We start from the raw sequence: 18,189 nt of genomic DNA, 5'->3' as shown, positions 1-18,189 counted from the left end.
CCGGGTCCAGGACACAAACCGCGGTCGACTATGTGGGAGCCCAGCGACATAGCCATTACGCCAACTGCTGGTTCCCTTTTTTTTTGAGAGGCCTTGCATGATTTTCAAGCCACTGGGTCCAGGACTTGAACTGCAATTTGCCCTGAGAGTCCATCACCTCAACCACTATACCACTTGTTGGCTCCCAGTATTGGATTTTATACTCAGGGAAAAAATATTAAAATTGAGGTATCTCTCCTCAGATAACAAAAGCAAGAAATATGTAATATATATTTTTAAAATTATTTATTTATTTTTATCACTAACTTTTAATTTGACTGGAGACACATAGCAAGAGAGAGAAGGGAAAGTAAGAAAGCAAGCCACTGGGTCTGAAATTCAAACCGTTGTTGGCCATGTGGGAGTCCAGCACCTTAACCACTATGCCACCTTCTGGCTCCAAAATATGTAATATATTTTTAAAGTTAAAATCAATAGACAAAATAATTCAAGAAAAGAAAAGGAAAAAAATGTACATGAAATTACTAAATCTAATAGCATTTGTAAGAGTGACAAATGAAGTCATTAATATTAATAATTAAGTGGGGGCCAGCTCTGAAGTGCAGAAATTAAGAGCTATGAGAAGGGAGCCAAATTCCACTGGCCCACTGTAGTTTGAATCCCAGCCCAGATGTCTTGAAAAATATGCCTGGAACATGTGTGTGTGTGTGTGTGTGTGTGTGTGTGTGTGTCTGTCTGCTAAGAATCCAGACAGGATGGAGGAATGAAGGAAGGGGGACTAAGACATAACAAGGAGACTCATGTTCTCTCTTTCTCTGTGGCATGCACACATGCTCTCTAGCATTAAACTAAAACAATAATTAAGCAAATGAAATGATTTTGGTTGATCAATTTGATGGAATATTATGCAACTGTCATAAATATAGAGACTATGAAGCAGTATAGAAATGATTATAACACACAGTGGAAAAATATAAAACAACAATGTTACACTATGACTACAATTACACATAAATATCAATATAAGAAGATTGTAAAATAGAAAAATAAACAATATATTTTAGCAATAGCATTACCTTTGTAATTAATAATTAAGATCTATAGTTATCCGAGCCCCTTCTTAATCTTTTACTTTGAATGTAATAAATATGATAAATTCTAATTTCTATCACTTCATGTAATGTAATTTTTTTTTTTTTTGGAGAGGTTTTTGCTATAGGGTGCACATGTTTACCAGAAAGACAGAGAGAGACAGAGAGACAGAAAGCGAGAAATCATCCCCCAGGGGGGATGGCCACACCACAATCCTTTCTCCATTCTCCTTTCGGGATCTAGGGCACACACGCACATGCGCCCAGCATGAGTTTTAAACCACTGGGTCCGGAACGTGAACCGTGGTCGACTATGTGGGAGTCCAGTGACATAGCCATTACGCTAACTGCTGGTCCACTTCATGTAATGTAATTCTAAGGAACTAAGTCATAAGTACTTCCTTTACTCAAGTCCAAAAGACTATGAAATTGTAAAAATAAAACACTTTAAAGTATTTTATAACAAATTTTTATCTCATTCAAAATCAGTAAGGTTTTGCTATATAATAGAGCACATTTAACAGGTAAGTTGCCTCTTTTTTCTATATAACAGTTTCAGAAGAACTTTTACCAAACAGGCTAAGAGAAAAATGGAGGGAGAAAGAATCCAGATAATAATTCATAACATAAGAATATTAAACTATGTTTATAGTATCTAAGCTTTTATATTCTATATTATTTATTTCAAGCAAAAAGATGCTTGAATTTCTAATTCTTATATATGACCGAAAGAAGCCCTAAAAAAAGGAAAATGATATAAGAAGATAGTAAAAATTGAAATCTTAAAACATTTCTCTTGTCATAATTCTCAGACTAAAAAAAGTACACCACTCAGAAATTTTAGCTGATAGGGAAGATCCCAAGTATAAGAGTAAATGATAGTGTTATCATTGCAACATTTTTATTAGTAGAAATGATAATAAATAGCATAATGCTATACATTTATTTTAGTCAATTTTCCAGAACATCTGTTTTTATAAATCATTTAGAAGAAAATATTTGCAGTTTTTTCTAAACAAAGTTTATTCTCCACATCAGTGGCTGTGTATGTCTCAAGGATATTTAAGAAGCATCTAAGAGAATTGTGCAGAAGGTAGTTCAAAGCACTCTTGCAAAATAAAAATTAGTCAAAGCACAAAGCACACATTTTAGTAAGACTCATGAACCTTTACAAGAGATATTATTTATAATTTTCCACAATTGTAAAGATTGTTACACACATGAAACTGTTATCTAATCTGAAATTTTGAAAACTAAAAACAGAAAATACTAAAAGAATAAGAAAAGAATAGAATGCTGTAATAATGTTGTTAGGAGAATGACTAACAATAGCTTTGTTTTTAAATGTCTAATCAGATAAACAAAAGAAATCACATAGTGCTTTGACATGCTAGTCTATTCTGTGAATACATCACTGAATTTATGATATTCTAATAAAGAGCAATTTAAAAAGTGCAGAAATGTCAAATGGTGTTGTGGGAAGTGGAAGAAACAGTTTTATTTGGGAAAACAAAACAATATGTCCTATTAAACACATAAATATTTTCAAATACACTTAATACATAAAACAACTAGAAGTCAGGCTTTTAAAAAGTCATTTTATGCCAAGTTTGTAAATTACTGATCTTCACTACTGTTTTCTAAACATTAAATATAAATAAAGGTGTTAGCATTCACCCAAAAATATTGAAAATTAAAATATCTTACTAAATCGGCTCCTGCTTGAAGTAAAACATCTGCAACATCTGTATGTCCATTTTCACAAGCATAAGTTAGGGCTGTGTCCCCTGTTGCTGTCGTAGCATGCACATTAGCACCTAGAAAACAAAAACATCCATACATTTACTTTGTGAACTGCAAAATTTTATTAGTCCAATTTTGCAATCTGGTGAAACTGAAAGAAAAATTAAAAATATAATATAGGGGGAACCAGCAATTAGCGTAATGGCTATGTTGCTAGACTCCCATGTAGTAGACCGCAGTTTGCGTCCCGGACCCGGTGGCTTAAAACTCACACTGGGCGCATGTGCGTGCGTGCCAAAGATCTCGAGAGGAGAATGGAGGAGAAGGGATTGCGGCGTGACCATCCCCCCTGGGGGGTGATTTCTCGCTTTTTGTCTCTATGTCTCTCTCTGTCTGTCTGACGTGCGCACGCGCCCTATAGCGAAAACCTCTCAAAAAAAAATACATTAGCACCTAGAAAACAAAAACATCCATACATTTACTTTGTGAACTGCAAAATTTTATTAGTCCAATTTTGCAATCTGGTGAAACTGAAAGAAAAATTAAAAATATAATATAGGGGGAACCAGCAATTAGCGTAATGGCTATGTTGCTAGACTCCCATGTAGTAGACCGCAGTTTGCGTCCCGGACCCGGTGGCTTAAAACTCACACTGGGCGCATGTGCGTGCGTGCCAAAGATCTCGAGAGGAGAATGGAGGAGAAGGGATTGCGGCGTGACCATCCCCCCTGGGGGGTGATTTCTCGCTTTTTGTCTCTATGTCTCTCTCTGTCTGTCTGACGTGCGCACGCGCCCTATAGCGAAAACCTCTCAAAAAAAAATATATATATATAATATAGGAATACATTTTAAGTATCCTGATTTTCTTTCAGCCAACTGATGGCATGGTAGTTAAGGCATCTGGGTCCCACATGGTTGACGATGTGGTATGTGTCCTGGCACTAGTGCATGTGCGTACTTGTCCAAAATCCCAAATGAGAGAAGATTGTGGTATGGTCATCCCTTTTTGAGGGGTGTTTTCTCACTCCCGCACCCCCCTCACTACAGTCCCTGCTGAGTGCCCTAAAGCAAAAAATAAATATAAAACAAAAACAAAAATAAACGAAATTCACAGGTCACTTCTGAAGGATGCTAGGAGATTATCTCATTATTTTAAGTAAAGGTGGAAAAAATCAAATGTTTATCCTACCTGTCCTGGATGATTTTGTACTTAAAGGCAATGAAATGATTGATAAGGGGAAGTTTCTCTTTTCAGATATATTCTAGTCAATAAGGGAAAGATAATATAATTTTTTTGTAACCCATAATGAGTTAATGGATCTTAACAATGATTGTCACTGGCAACCAATATCACGAAAAGAGACAAGATATTTATCACTTTCTAAAGAAAGTACTTAAGTACTATCTATGAAACGGTATCATTAAAAAAGGACGACAACAATGGGATGAGCAGATGGAATAATGGTTAGGTGGCTGGATTCCCACCAAGTCAACCATGGTTTGAGTCCTGAACATGGCGGCTTGAAAAAACTCACGCTAGGTACATATGCATGTGTGCCCAAAATCCCAAGAGAACAGAGGACAAAGGATTGTAGCGTGGCCATCCCCCACCCAGGGGGGTGATTTCTCACTTTATGTCTCATTTCCTCTTTCATACCATGTAGCAAAAAAACTCTCTTAAAAAAAAAAAAAAAAAAAAAAGACAAAGAAAAACAAAACAACCCTGAGCATAACCAAGTATCTAGATTTAATTATTAGTTTAAGAAAAATGTAAGGAGGGCCAGCCCCATGGCCAAACGGTTAAGGGAACCAGATCTTCCATACTGACTATACAATTTAAATCATGGTGCAGAAGCTTAAAAAAACATGCCAGGTACATGTCCGTTGTGCTTAAAATCTCAAAAGGAGGAAGAAATGAAAGAGAAGGGATCAGGATTGCAACATGAACATACCTCATTGGCAGGTGAGGGGTGGAGGTAGGGAGCCACCCCCACCCTTACCCCCCCAGGTGAATACACATACCCATTGATTAAAGAAAAGAAAGAAAAAGGGAAAAAATAAAGAAGAAATGAAGGAAGGGAGGGAAAGTGGAAAGAAGAAAGAAAAGCAAAAAATTTTTAAAAAGTCAGAATGTGATGCTGTATGTACACAGGGTCTTCAAAAAGATGGGACCAGCAGATGGTGTAATAGTTATGTCACTGGAGTCCCATGTAATCAACTGTGGTTTGAGTCCTGGATCTAGCAGCTTAAAACTCACGCTGGGCACATGTGCATCTGTGTCCAAAATCCCAAGAGAATGGAGGAAAAGGGATTGCAGCATGGCCATCCCCCCAAGGGATGATTTCTCGCTGTCTATCTCTTTCTGTTCTCTGGCGAATGCACTCACCACATAGCAAAAATCTCTCCCCCCTAAAAAAAAATTTCATGGAAAATAAGTTTTAAAAAAAAATCTATATGTGGATTTGAAGATTTTTTGAGCCAAAATATACTTTAATTTCATTTCATCACAAACTTTTTCAAATATCTTGTGGGGGAACCAGCAATGGCTGGTAATGGCTATGTGACCGGACTCCCGTGTAATTGACCATGGTTCGAGTCCCAGGTCTGGTGGCTTACACTGATGCTGGGTGCGTGTGCATGTGTGCCCAGGAGCCAAAAAGGAGAATGTAGGAGAAGGGATTATGGTGTGACCATCTCCTGGGGGGGTGATTTCTCATTTTCTGTCACTCTGTCTCTGTCTTTCTGGTGAGCACACGTGCCCTATAGCAAAAACCTTTCAAAAACAAAAAAAAATCTTGTGGGATAATTAATTCAAGCTAATTAACATATCCATCACTTAATGTACTTATTTCTTTGTGGTAAGAACACTTAAAATCTACTCTTTTAGTAATTTTGAAATACACAGTATTATTGTTAACTGTGGTCACCATGTTGTTCAACATATCACTAAAACTTATTCCTCCTGTCCAACTGTAACTTTGTACCTTTTGACTAAAATCTAAAATTTCCCTTTCCTGTGTCCAGCCTCAACTCATGCTATCCCCACTCTGGTAACCATTATTCTATTCTCTACTTCATAGAAGTCAAATATCATTTATATTTGTTATTCTGTACTACAAGACATTTTTAAAGACACATACCAGCAGCCAGCAAATATTTAACCAACTCCAGGTGTCCCTCCTGAGAAGCCTCCATCAGAGGGGTGGAGCAGCCAAGTTCTATATCAGCCCCTGCCTTAATTAGGAAGTCTGCAACTTCAGAAAATCCTCCACAGCAAGCCAAGGTAAGAGCAGTTTCTTGGGTTTCTTCCGTCTGAGCATTTATGTTTGCTCCTGGAAAAGAATAAAAACAGGTAAAACTAGTTGCAAAAGACTCATGATAAAGACAATACTCTAAATTGTGATCATAATCTCTCTTTTCTCTACTTCTGGGGTCCCTTCCAAAGTATTGAGAATGTATTTTATCATAAATGCAAAAAAAAAAAAATCTGGTTGGACCAGATTCTTAGTATAGTATTGAGAGCATTGTGCACTGAGAGCTGGACCCCCCTATGGCCAAATGCGGTTTGAATCCTGGCCCCAGTGGCATGAAAAATACAGCAGATATGTGTGGATGAGTACCCAAAATCCTAAGAGGGAGAAATGGAGGAAAAAGGATTGCAGTGTGACCATGCCTATTAGGGTTACTCTCTCAATTTCTCTCTGGCTTTCTTTCATACACAAGTATACATGCCCTCTGGTGTAAAAATAAAATTCTGCTTATAATAAACTTTGCTAATTCTAACATAAAATAACCAAAGGAAAGTGATTTTTTTTCTTAAAGAAATAAAACTGCTTTACCTTGTGCCAAGAGTAATGCCACCATTTCTTCATGTCCTTCCCGCGCAGCTTCCATCAAGGGAGTGTATCCTTCATCATTAACTTCTTCGAGATTTGCTCCCCTCTCAATAAGTAGAGCTGCCAGTTCAACATGTCCTCCACAGGCTGCTAGCGTCAACGGAGACTCAAATGAATCTGCAGGCATGTTCACTTGAGCACCACTATCCAAAAGCAAACGTGCCACTTCTACATGTCCATCCTGAAGATTTTCAGAAGCAAAGGAAGATAGAAATGTTTTTATTTTGAAAAACAAGAGATTAGAGAAAGATAGGAATAAAGAAAGAAAGGAAAAGGGAGATTATAAGATTTAGCTTAGAATAGCATATGTTATATATCATCATGCCTATCTGAACCTTATCAAAAGGCTATTAATATTACCTTAAAATAATTTCTTTTTTCCAGAGAGGTTTTTGCTACAGGGCATATGCACTCATCAGAAAGACAAGAGAGAGACAGAGAGACAGAAAATGAGAAACCTATCCCCAGGGGGGATGGCCACACCACAATCCCTTCTGCTTAATTTTCCTCTCGGGATCTTGGGTACACACGCACATGTGCCTGACGTGAGTTTAAGCCACCGGGTCCGGGACTTGAATCGCGGTCAACTACATGGGAGTCTAGCGACATAGCTATTACACCAAATGCTAGTTCCTACCTTAAAATAATTTTTATATAATTTTAAATTTAAAAAATTATTCTATATTCTTTTGAGTTAGTCCAAAATTTTCCAAAAGGATCAAATTTGGAGATTTACAGTCATAATTAGGTAATTTTTAATTTCCATTCTCATTGACATTTGAATAAAAACCTGTTAAATCCATAGTTAATTGTACCTCAAAATAATTACCCTTATACACCCTCAAATTCAGGTGTCATGCTCAAGTATAGAAACTGTACTAAATCTATTTTAAAAACAAAGAGTTGGCCAAAAAAATAACACAACAAATTTTGTTAAGTCATTACCATCTGAAATTATGTCACCTAGATAAATCCCTGTGGACTGACACACCTTGTTTTTTCTCATCACAACAGCTTATTGTAATGAAGCAGAGAACTTTACAAAGATATAAAAATAAAGAATTGATTCATTTGTAAATAATTCTATCATGGGTCTATCTGCACAGACAGTAAAACAATTAATAAAACATTCCCATATAGGTATCCATTCTATCCCCTCTTATCCTCATAAATAGCCTTCTGTGGTTTCAAAATCTTCTCTTCAAAATTTATATAGGTCTTAGGGCCAGATGGTGGCAGGATGAAATAAAAAGGTTCTGGGTTCACAACCTAGGACTCCCTGAGCGCACCATGACCACATATGTATGCCCATGATGCAGGCCGGCTGAATCAAGGGGTGGATTATAGCACGAAGACCGTGTTGGGGATGCCTATGTCTCTGTCAGTGAGTAAAATAAATAATAGATCTAAGAATTTGAGAGGAACCAGCAAATGGCGTAATGGTTACATTGCTGTTCTCCCATGTAGTTGACCACGGTTCAAGTTCTGGATTCAGTCATTTAAAATTTTATTTAGCTTTGTTTATTTATTTACTTATTTTCATTTGACCTGAGAGGGACAGAGCAAGAGAGAGAGAAGGAAAGTAAGAAAGGGGGCTGGCAGGTGGCGTTGTGATTGAGGGTGACAGACTCCCACATGGCTGACTTTGATTTGAGTCCTGGACCTGGTGGCTTGCTTTCTCCCTGTTTCCTTCTCTCTCTCTTGCTCTGTCCCTCTCAGGTCAAATGAAAATAAGTAAATAAATAAACAAAGCTAAATAAAATAATTCTTTTTTTTTTTTTGAGAGATTTTCACTGTAGGGCGCGTGCGCTTGCCAGACAGACAGAGAGAGACATAGAGACAGAAAGTGAGAAATCACCCCCGAGGGGGGGATGGTCACGCTGCAATCCCTTCTCCTCCATTCTCCTCTCGGGATCTTGGGCACGCACGTACACGCGCCCGGGGTGAGTTTTAAGCCACCGGGTCCGGGACACGAACCACGGTCGACTACGTGGGAGTCCAGCGACATAGCCATTATGCTAACTGCTGGTTCCCAATAATTCTTAAAAACAAAAAACAAACCAAAAAAACCTCTCATATCAGGCGTGTGTGTGTGCATGCCCCAAATCCCAAGAGGCTGGAGGAAAAGGGACTGTTGCGTGGCCATCCCCCAGGGGGTGAGTTCTTGCTTTCTGTCTGTCTCTCTCTGTCTCTCTGGCAAGCGCACACACCCTATAGTAAAAATGACTCTTAAAAAAAAATAGACTTAAGAATATTTTTTATGTAGGCCTTAATGCTTATTATAGCATATAAAGTCAGATGTTATATTCTCTTACTTCAAAAACAACATCTCGCTAGTGAAAAGTAAATACTAAGTGTATAAAATTAAGGTTTTACATGGTCCGGCAATTTTTTTTTTTTGGAGAGGTTTTCGCTATAGGGCGCGTGCGCTCACCAGATAGACAGAGACAGAGAGACAGAAAGTGAGAAATCACCCCCCAGGGGGGATGGTCACACCGCAATCCCTTCTCCTCCATTCTCCTCTCGGGATCTTGGGCACACACGTACACGCGCCCGGCGTGATTTTAAGCCACCGGGTCTGGGACGCGAACCGCGGTCGACTACGTGGGAGTCCAGCGACATAGCCATTACGCTAACTGCTGGTTCCCAAGGTTGGGCAATTTTTTTAAAGAACTACTTATTTAGTTTTATGTATTATTACTGTTATTTTTAAATTTGCTATAGGGCATGTGCGTTCACCAGAGAGAGAGAGAGAGAGAGAGAGAAAGCCACCAGGTCCAAGACTTTTAACTATAGTAATCCATGTGGGATTCCAGTGCCTTAACCATCATGCCACCTGCTGGCCCCTAGGTTAATTCTTTTATTAAAGAACTAACTAAAGAAAACTTCATTAAACGTTAAATTTCAGTATCCATCAAGAGTTTAATTACACCTAGCTGACTAGCACTATTTTAATCACTTTTAATACAATGCCAAAAATGGATAACATAAAAATTTTAGTTTTACCAATATTTCAAAATCTAGAGAAAAGGAAATATATTCCAATTAAATTACTGTTATCTGGTATTTCTTTTTCTTTTTTTTTTGGAGAAAAGGGCACTATAGGGTGCGTGCGCTTGCCAGACAGACAGAGAGAGACAGAGAGAAAGTGAGAAATCACCTCCCAGGGGGGATGGCCACACCACAATCCCTTCTCCTCCATTCTCCTCTCGGGATCTTGGGCACGCACGCACATGCGCCCGGCATAAGTTTAAGCCACCGGGTCCGGGACTCAAACTGCGGTCGACTACGTGGGAGTCCAGTGACATAGCCATTATGCTAACTGCTGGTCCCTTATCTGGTATTTTAAATACATGTATAATTGAAAAGAAAATAAATATTTGGGGCCGACAGATGGCGTGGTGGTTAGGGGTGCTGGACTCCCACATGGCCAGCCATGGTTTGAGTCCCGGTCCTGGTGGCTTGGTTTCTCCCTTTCCTTCTCTCTCTCTTGCTCTGTCCCTTTCTGGTCAAATTAAAATAAATAAGTAAATAAATAAAACTAAATAAAATAACTCTTAATAAAAAATGAATGATTTGTAAGTATCTATAGATCAGGGTACTGCTATTCTACTTAGCCCCTCTAGAATTTCAATAAAGTTTTACTTTATTTAAATTTTTGGGAAGTCTTCATAGTCTTCATAACACATCTTGTTAGCATACACTCAGAAAAGAATCGTACTAGGCACTTTCTGATATTAATGAACTTTTTTTTTTTTTTTTTTGCTATAGGGCATGTGCGCTTGCTGGAAAGACAGAGAGAGACAGAGAAATAGAAAGTGAGAAATCACCCCCTAGGGGAATGGCCACACCGTAATCCCTTCTTCATTCTCTTCTTGGGATCTTGGACATGCACATACACACACCCAGCGTGAATTTAAGTTGTTGGGTCTGGGACTCGAACCACAGTTGACTACGTGGGAGTCCAACAACATAACCATTATGCCATCTGCTGGTCCTGAACAATATTGATTTTGAACAAGGAAAAAAAGAACAGAAGAGAAGACATAAAAAAATGAATAACCAGGGAGAGAGATAGCACCCCCAGAGGATCTCAGCATCATGATATACTCCCAGACTCAGCATTTGGCGTAATGGCTATGTCGCTGGACTCCCATGTAGTCAACTGCAGTTTGAGTTCCGGACCTGCTGGCTTAAACTCACACCAAGCGCACGTGCATGCATACATGCATGCATGCCCAGGATTCTGAGAGGAGAATGGAGGGGAAGGGATTGCAACATTGCTGCCTCCTTTGGGGGATGATTTCTTGCCTTTTGTCACTCGGTCTCTCTCTGTCTTTCTGGTGAGCACACGCACCCTATAGCGAAAACCTCTCCAAAAAAAAAAAAAAAAAAAAAGAAACAAAGAAAGAAAAAAAGAAAAGAACCAGATCATTGATGGCACAGTGGTTAGAGCAGCTGAGTCCCACGTGGATGACTGTGCAATTTGAGTATCAAATCCAGTGGCTTGAAAAGCATACTGGGCATGTGTACATGTGTTCCCAATATCCCAATGGGCAGGAGAAATGAAGAAGGGATTGCAGCATGACCATTCCCTATGGGGGAGTTCTCTCTCGTACTAGCATGTTCTGTCAAATTAAAAATAAAATGAAAGATGACCTAAATATAAATAATTAAAATAATACAAAGGTCAAAGAGGATGTCTCAAGGAAAATAAAAAATAAAAATACACTGAACTGAATGAAAATGAAAATACAAGTAGATAAAGAAATAGTTGTATATTTATGTAATGTAATACTACACAAAAATTAAAAAGAGCAAACTACTATGAAACAACATGAGTAATCTCATCCACGTAACACTGAGTCAAGGAAGTCAGAGAGAAAAAAATATTTATTGTATTATTCTATTTACATGAAGTTCAAAAACAGAAAAAGTAATTTATGGATGACAGAAGTTGCAACTGTGGTTATTCTTTTTTTTTTTTTTTTTAAGTTTTATTTATTTACTTCTGTGAGAAAGACACAGAGAGAGATAGCACCCCCAGAGGATCTCAGCATCATGATATACTCCCAGACTCAGTCAGCCCAAGATCATAAGCATGCTGATGTCCAGTGTACTCAAGGAGGTCTCCAGACATGAACATAGAATGTTCACATGTGAGTCCGTCCCACAGAGTGTACTGTTTCACTATTATAAATCACCCCTATAAGATAAGCTTCCTTAATCACAACTAAAAACATTTGTACTTCTAGGTAATTTTCTCATCATTAAATGTGTCCTAGAGCCAGCCATGGTCTAGCATCTAAGGAAACTAGATCCTATATGGCCAAGTTTATGGTATGAGCCTTGACCTAGTGGCTTAAAAATCATACAGGTACGGGAACCAGCAGTTAGCGTAATGGCTATGTCGCTGGACTCCCACATAGTCGACCGCGGTTCACATCCCGGACCTGGTGGCTTAAAACTCACGCCGGGCATGTGTGCTTGTGTGCCCAAGATCCCGAGAGGAGAATGAAGGAGAAGGGACTTCAGCGTGGCCATCCCCCCTGGGGGGTGATTTCTCGCTTTCTGTCTCTCTGTCTCTGTCTGTCTGGCAAGCGCACATGCCCTATAGCAAAAACCTCTCCAAAAAAAAAAAAAAATCATACAGGTACGTGTGCATGTGTGCCCAAACGGAAGAAAAGAAATTGCAGTATGACTGTGACCCACGGAGTCTGTTTTCTCCCCTTCCCTTTCTCTGTGTCTCTGGTAAGAACATGGTACTTTCAAGCGGAAAAAAAAAAAAAAAAAAAAAAGAGAGAGAAAAAAATCTTTCCTAAAAACTTTTTAGAATGAGGCAGTGCCAGTGGCATGGTAGTTAAGTAGGCTGGATGCCACATGGCCTACTACCTGGCAGCTTGAAAAAAAACAGCCAGGCACACAGGTGTGCATGCCCAAAATCCCAAGAGGAGAATGGAGAAGGGATTGTGAAAGGGCCAATCCCGTTAGGTGGTGCTTTCTCACTTTCTCTCTCTCTCTGACAAGTGCATGTGCCCTATAGCAAAATTTAAAAAAACAAAAACCTTCTCAGAATGCTTTGAATTTCACAGATGCATGAAATCTGTGTTACAGAGAAGAAGAAATATGAGTTTCTAGACAGACAGTATTCTCTTTGTTTTGTTTGTTTGTTTGTTTGTTTTTTAATCCAAAATGTGTTTATTGGGATGGTTTCCCACTTCTCTTGAGTCAGGATGCTTTTAGTGCTGCTTCCTCCTGAAGGAACATCCTTCTGTAAGCCTCGCTTTTCCTCCTGTAGGCTGGCAGAGGACAGGGGGCAGCCAACGCACAAAACTACTGTTTGTGCATGGCTAAAGACTGTGGTGATTTTATAGCATCCTGGGCACTTCACATCCATGAAGTTGGAATTTGGGTTCTGCACCAGGCACTTCTTCTTGTGTTTCCTCTTCTCCTCTTCGGGAGAGGGATGAAGGAGGTCCTTTGTGAGAGGCATGTTCTCGTGGGGAGGTCGTCACCACCGGAAAGGCAGTATCAGCTTTGATACAAAATGTTTCTAATAAAAATCTAATTCCAGAGGCCAGCAGGTGGCTGGAATTAAGGTGTTGTATTCCCACATGGCCAACTCAGAGGCTTGGAAATCACACCAAATCTTAGGAGAATGGGCTAAGGTGTGGTCATTCCCCCCGGGGGGTGATTTCTCACTTTCCCTCTCTGTGCGTCTCTCTGTCTCTTGGGCAAGAGTGCACACCCTATGGCAAAATCTTTGAAAAAAAGAAAGAAAAAAATATAATTCCAGGCCAGCTATGGTGGCACAAGTGGGGAGGCACTGCTGTGCAATGGCAGGGGCTGCATGGGAAGCCTGTGTTCTATTCCTGGACCAACCTAGACAGGCTGGTCATTATGGTATGTACCTCTGGACCTAGCTAACTGGGATGCTGGGACAAGAGGATCAAAACATGGCAAGACCTTGTAAGAAATCTTTCTGTTTCTACCTCCCTTCCTCGCTCATTAAAAGAAATAGTAATTGTGGGACCAACAGTTAGTGTAATGCCTATGTCGCTGGACTCCCATGTAGTTGACCGCAGTTTGAGTCCCAGACCCGGTAGCTTAAAACTCACGCCAGGCACGTGTGCGTGCATGCCCAAGATCCAGAGAGAAGAATGGAGTAGAAGGAAATGCGGCGTGGCCATCCCCCCTGGGGGGTGATTTCTCACTTTCTGTCTCTCTGTCTCTCTCTGTCTGGTGAGCGCACACGCCCTGTAGCAAAAACCTCTCTCCCCACCACAAAAAAAGTATATATATACATACACACATATACATATATGTATATACATATATACATCTTCTAAAATATATACATATTTATACATATACATACACTCACACATATAAGTTGTAGATTATCCTTAAAAAGAAACAATGAAATGCTTTATAGGTTATTCTATCCATAAAATATATATGTCAATATGAAGCTACAAAAATATTAGTGGGCCAGCTGGTAGTATGGTGGTAAAGCAGCTGGATCACACATGGTTGACTGCATAGTATGAGTCCTGGACCCAGCTGCTTAAAACACACCACTCTGGGGCCAGCAGGTGGTGTGGTGGTTAAAGGCACTGGACTCTCACATGGCCGACATGGGTCAAGTCCCAGATCTGGTGGCTTTCTTTCACTCTATATCTCTCTCTCACTCTGTCCCTCTTTAGTCAAATTAAAATAAATGAATGAATAAAGTTAAATAAAATATATAAAAAAAAAAACAAAACACCCACATGTGTCTGCATACCCAAAATTCTGAAAAGAGAAAGCTTGGCTATCCCCCTTGGGGAGATGCTTTCTCACTCTCTCTCTCTCTGTCACTCTTCAACAAGCAAACGCACATATAACAAAATTTAAATAAATAAAAATAAAAACATTAGAAATATGTCTACTATATCCAGAACTAAGTATTTAATCAATAATACCCCTAAGGCCAAATATATTACATTAGGACCACATGCTACTGTTCTCTTCCAAAAGCACAGATACTCAAGGATAACTGTGTTTAATTTAGAATTGGGTTAAGAAATTATATAACCATTAATAATTTTCAAAGGGGCCAGCAGTTAGCGTAATGGTTATGTCACTGGGCTCCCACATAGTCGACCGCAGTTTGCGTCCCGGACCCGGTGGCTTAAAACTCACGCCGGGCGCGTGTGCATGCACGCACAAGATCCCGAGAGGAGAATGGAGGAGAAGGGATTGCGGCATGGCCACCCCCCCGGGGGGGGATTTCTTGCTTTCTGTCTCTCTGTCTCTCTGTTTGTCTGGCAAGCGCATGTGCCCTATAGCAAAAACCTCTCTAAAAAAATAAATAAAATAATTTTCAAAGACTTAAACACATGACCTTTTCTTTCTCTAGTGAGTACAATTTAAAATTACCATGCAAAAGAAAGAAAAACAAGGAAAAATAATTACCATGCAAGCCTCCATTAAGGCAGTATGCATCTCATCCGTTTTGTGCTCTTGATCAGCACCAGCTTCAAGTAGAAAGCGAACCATATCCAAATGACCTTAAGAAAAAGAAAGTAGAACATTTTAAAAGGATTGACTGTCAATTTAATACTTAAGTATTAAAACAGAAGAATTCTTTTTTCAGATGTCTATACAAAATTTATAACTTATTTTTCATTCAATAAATAAATCAATGACAGTTTTAACAAAGCTGGTTCTCATCAAGATCTTAAAGACTAAATTATTCCAAAGCATATAATCCAAGTTAAATAAAGCAATAATGTTACTTCACTGATTTAAAACTTTGCTAAATCAAAATACTGAAGTCAAATGGATAGCCAAGTATAATATATTTGGATATTTTTCAGAAAAGCAACTTTTAATAACCATAAACTCACTGTGGTAATGAATAGACACAGAAAGCTCCATTTTAAATAACTGCAACCTTCTTGATATATTTAATATATAAAACCCTTAATGGTCAATAAGAAAAAGACAAACATTCCAGTAGAAAAATAAATGAGGATATGAAATGGTAATTCAAAAAAGAAATGTAAATGAATATCAAACTGAGAAAAAAAAATACTAAGCCTTCCTATTAAAGAAATATAAACTCAAATGAGATATCTTTTTTTTTTTAACTATCAAAATGGCAAATATTGAGAAGAATGAATAATACCCAGTGTAGGTGAGGGTGTAGGGTGGGGTAAAGGGCACTCTCAAACACTGCTGGTGGGAGTGTAAATTGGTTCAACCTTTCTAGAAGGCAATTTGGCAATATGTATCAAAAGCCTTAAAAATGTCCATACCCTTTGACCCAGCAATTCCACTTCCAGGAATTTATCCTAAGGAAATAATCAGAGATTAGGCAAAAATGTCTGCACAAGGAAGTTATCACAGTGTTTTTAATAAGTGAAAAACTGGGAACAACTTAAGTGTCTACAATAGGCAATTAAGGTGCATCCATCTGATGTTTCTGGCAGACTGCTAGTCCCTACTCAATATCCATTCTCTTTTTCTTCCAGAATAACACAATTCTAATTTTATCTGGGTGGCAACAAACCTTACTAAAAAACTACATTTCCCTGTTTCCCACACAGCTATGTGTCGCCAATGAGATGTAAGTGGAAGTTATAAAGCAAAATTTCTGGTAAGATGCCTTAAAGGGACTTACAAAATCGGAAGGTACTCCCCGTTTTTTGCCTTACCCTCTTCATCCCCCTTAGAATATAAATTGATGGGGGACCAGCAGTTAGCGTAATGGCTATGTCGCTGGACTCCCACGTAGTTGACTGCGGTTCGCGTCCCAGACCGGGTGGCTTAAAACTCACGCAGAGCGTGTGTGAGTGCATGCCCAAGATCCCAAGAGGAGAATGGAGGAAAAGGGATTGAGATGTGGCCATCCCCCCTGGGTGGTAATTTCTTGCTTTCTATCTCTCTGTCTGTCTGTCTGGCGAGTACACGCGCCCTATAGCAAAAAACTCTCCAAAAAAAAAAAAAAAAAAAAAAAAAAAAAAGAATATAAATTGATGGGGCCCTACCTACCCTCCGGGCTTATAGGTAAATCTGAAGATAGCACCACACATTAGGATGATCGAGGAGAAAAATAAAATTCTGAGGTCCTGATAACAGTGAAACTGTTCTACTAGCCACAAATAGCTTACCCTTGGATTTTATTTTTGTTCAAATGATTATTAATTTAGGTTTAGTGACATATGCAGCCCAATTTAATTCAAATGAAATTGTAAAATAAGTTGTGCTATACAAATATTGAGTTGAGATAATGTACTACTAAATAAAATAAGCAGATGACAAAACAGTGTTAAAGTATAATTGTTCTGTTAATACTCTGTATGTGTGTGTATTTATAAATAGTTAAAAACACACTGAAGGAACATACACTGAAATACTCTTTACATCATTTTTATCTTATATGGTAGGATTACATGTCGTTTCTTAAAAACTCCCCTTTCTATATTATCTTTTTTTAAAAATTAAGGTTGGGAAAAATCATATGAAACAAAAATTACTAAAAATGAAAACCCTAAATTTACCCTAAGTCTGGTTGATGTCATAGTTCATTAAATAAATCCAAATTAAAATAATAAAGAAAAATATACTGCAAAACTACACTACAGGAAATATTCTCTATATCTCTTAAAAATTACAATAGATCATTTTATAGCACAGGAAGTTAATTCAAATATTTAGTACTCAAGACAGTCAAAATTGCCATGAAAAAATTACAAATATTCATACAGATATATAGTACCTTTGTAACATGCAAGTGTAAGAGCACTTTCTTTGAATTCATTAGAATGAGTATTGATGCCTGCACCATGATCAAGAAGAACTCTTGCAACTTCCACGTGACCCGCACTGGCTGCTTCCATCAAGGGGGTATGTCCATTTTCATTATGATCTTCTATATTTGCACCTTCATTAAGTAGTACTTTCACAATGTCAACAAATCCTCCAGCACAGGCGTAAGTTAGTGCAGTGTTTCCTAACAAAAGAACAAAAAGAAATACAAAATAACAATACAATAGATATAACTATGCTATTGTTCTACTTTTCCTTTACAAGAACCACTACAACTACCAACTCAAGTTTTTTGTTGTTATTGGTTAGAGGCATCATCTTAACTTTCTTACTAAGTAAAAGATTTTCTTAAAAGCCCAGTACAAGTACAGCTGGCAGCATAGTGGTTAAGATGCCTGGATCCTAAGTGGCTTGCTGACCACACAGCTTGAAAAAAAACATGCCAGGGTTGTATGTGCACAAAATCCCAACAGGAGGGAGAAATAGAGAAGAGATAGCAGCATGACTATCCCTCATGGAATGCCTTCTGTTTCTCTGTCTTTTTTTGGCAAACACATTCACCATCTAGCAAATTAAAAAAAAAAAAAAAAGAAAAGAAAAATGTCCAATATAAATCCACATAATATACAGGCCAGCCCCATGGC

General features: G+C 38.5%; 1 protein-coding gene across 3 annotated transcripts in view; it reads right to left on the bottom strand.

Annotated features, from left to right (window-relative positions):
* The window catches only part of ANKHD1 (ankyrin repeat and KH domain containing 1), a gene marked incomplete at its 5' end in the record, with an annotated part of 156,886 nt that overhangs the window by 85,130 nt on the left and 53,567 nt on the right, over positions 1-18,189 (bottom strand). For 2 of the 3 annotated variants that reach the window (XM_014590788.2, XM_014590789.1), the window contains 5 exon segments: positions 2,799-2,908; positions 5,975-6,166; positions 6,674-6,911; positions 15,188-15,282; positions 17,496-17,729. In XM_014590788.2, the coding sequence (XP_014446274.1) occupies positions 2,799-2,908; positions 5,975-6,166; positions 6,674-6,911; positions 15,188-15,282; positions 17,496-17,729 (869 nt within the window). 3 annotated transcript variants of the gene reach the window in all.

This window comes from Tupaia chinensis, unplaced genomic scaffold, assembly GCF_000334495.1.
Source record: "Tupaia chinensis unplaced genomic scaffold, TupChi_1.0 Scaffold000484_1, whole genome shotgun sequence".
Lineage (NCBI taxonomy): Eukaryota > Metazoa > Chordata > Mammalia > Scandentia > Tupaiidae > Tupaia > Tupaia belangeri.
The sequence above is the reverse complement of the archived record's forward strand: the minus strand, read 5'-3'. Positions and strand labels throughout refer to the sequence as shown.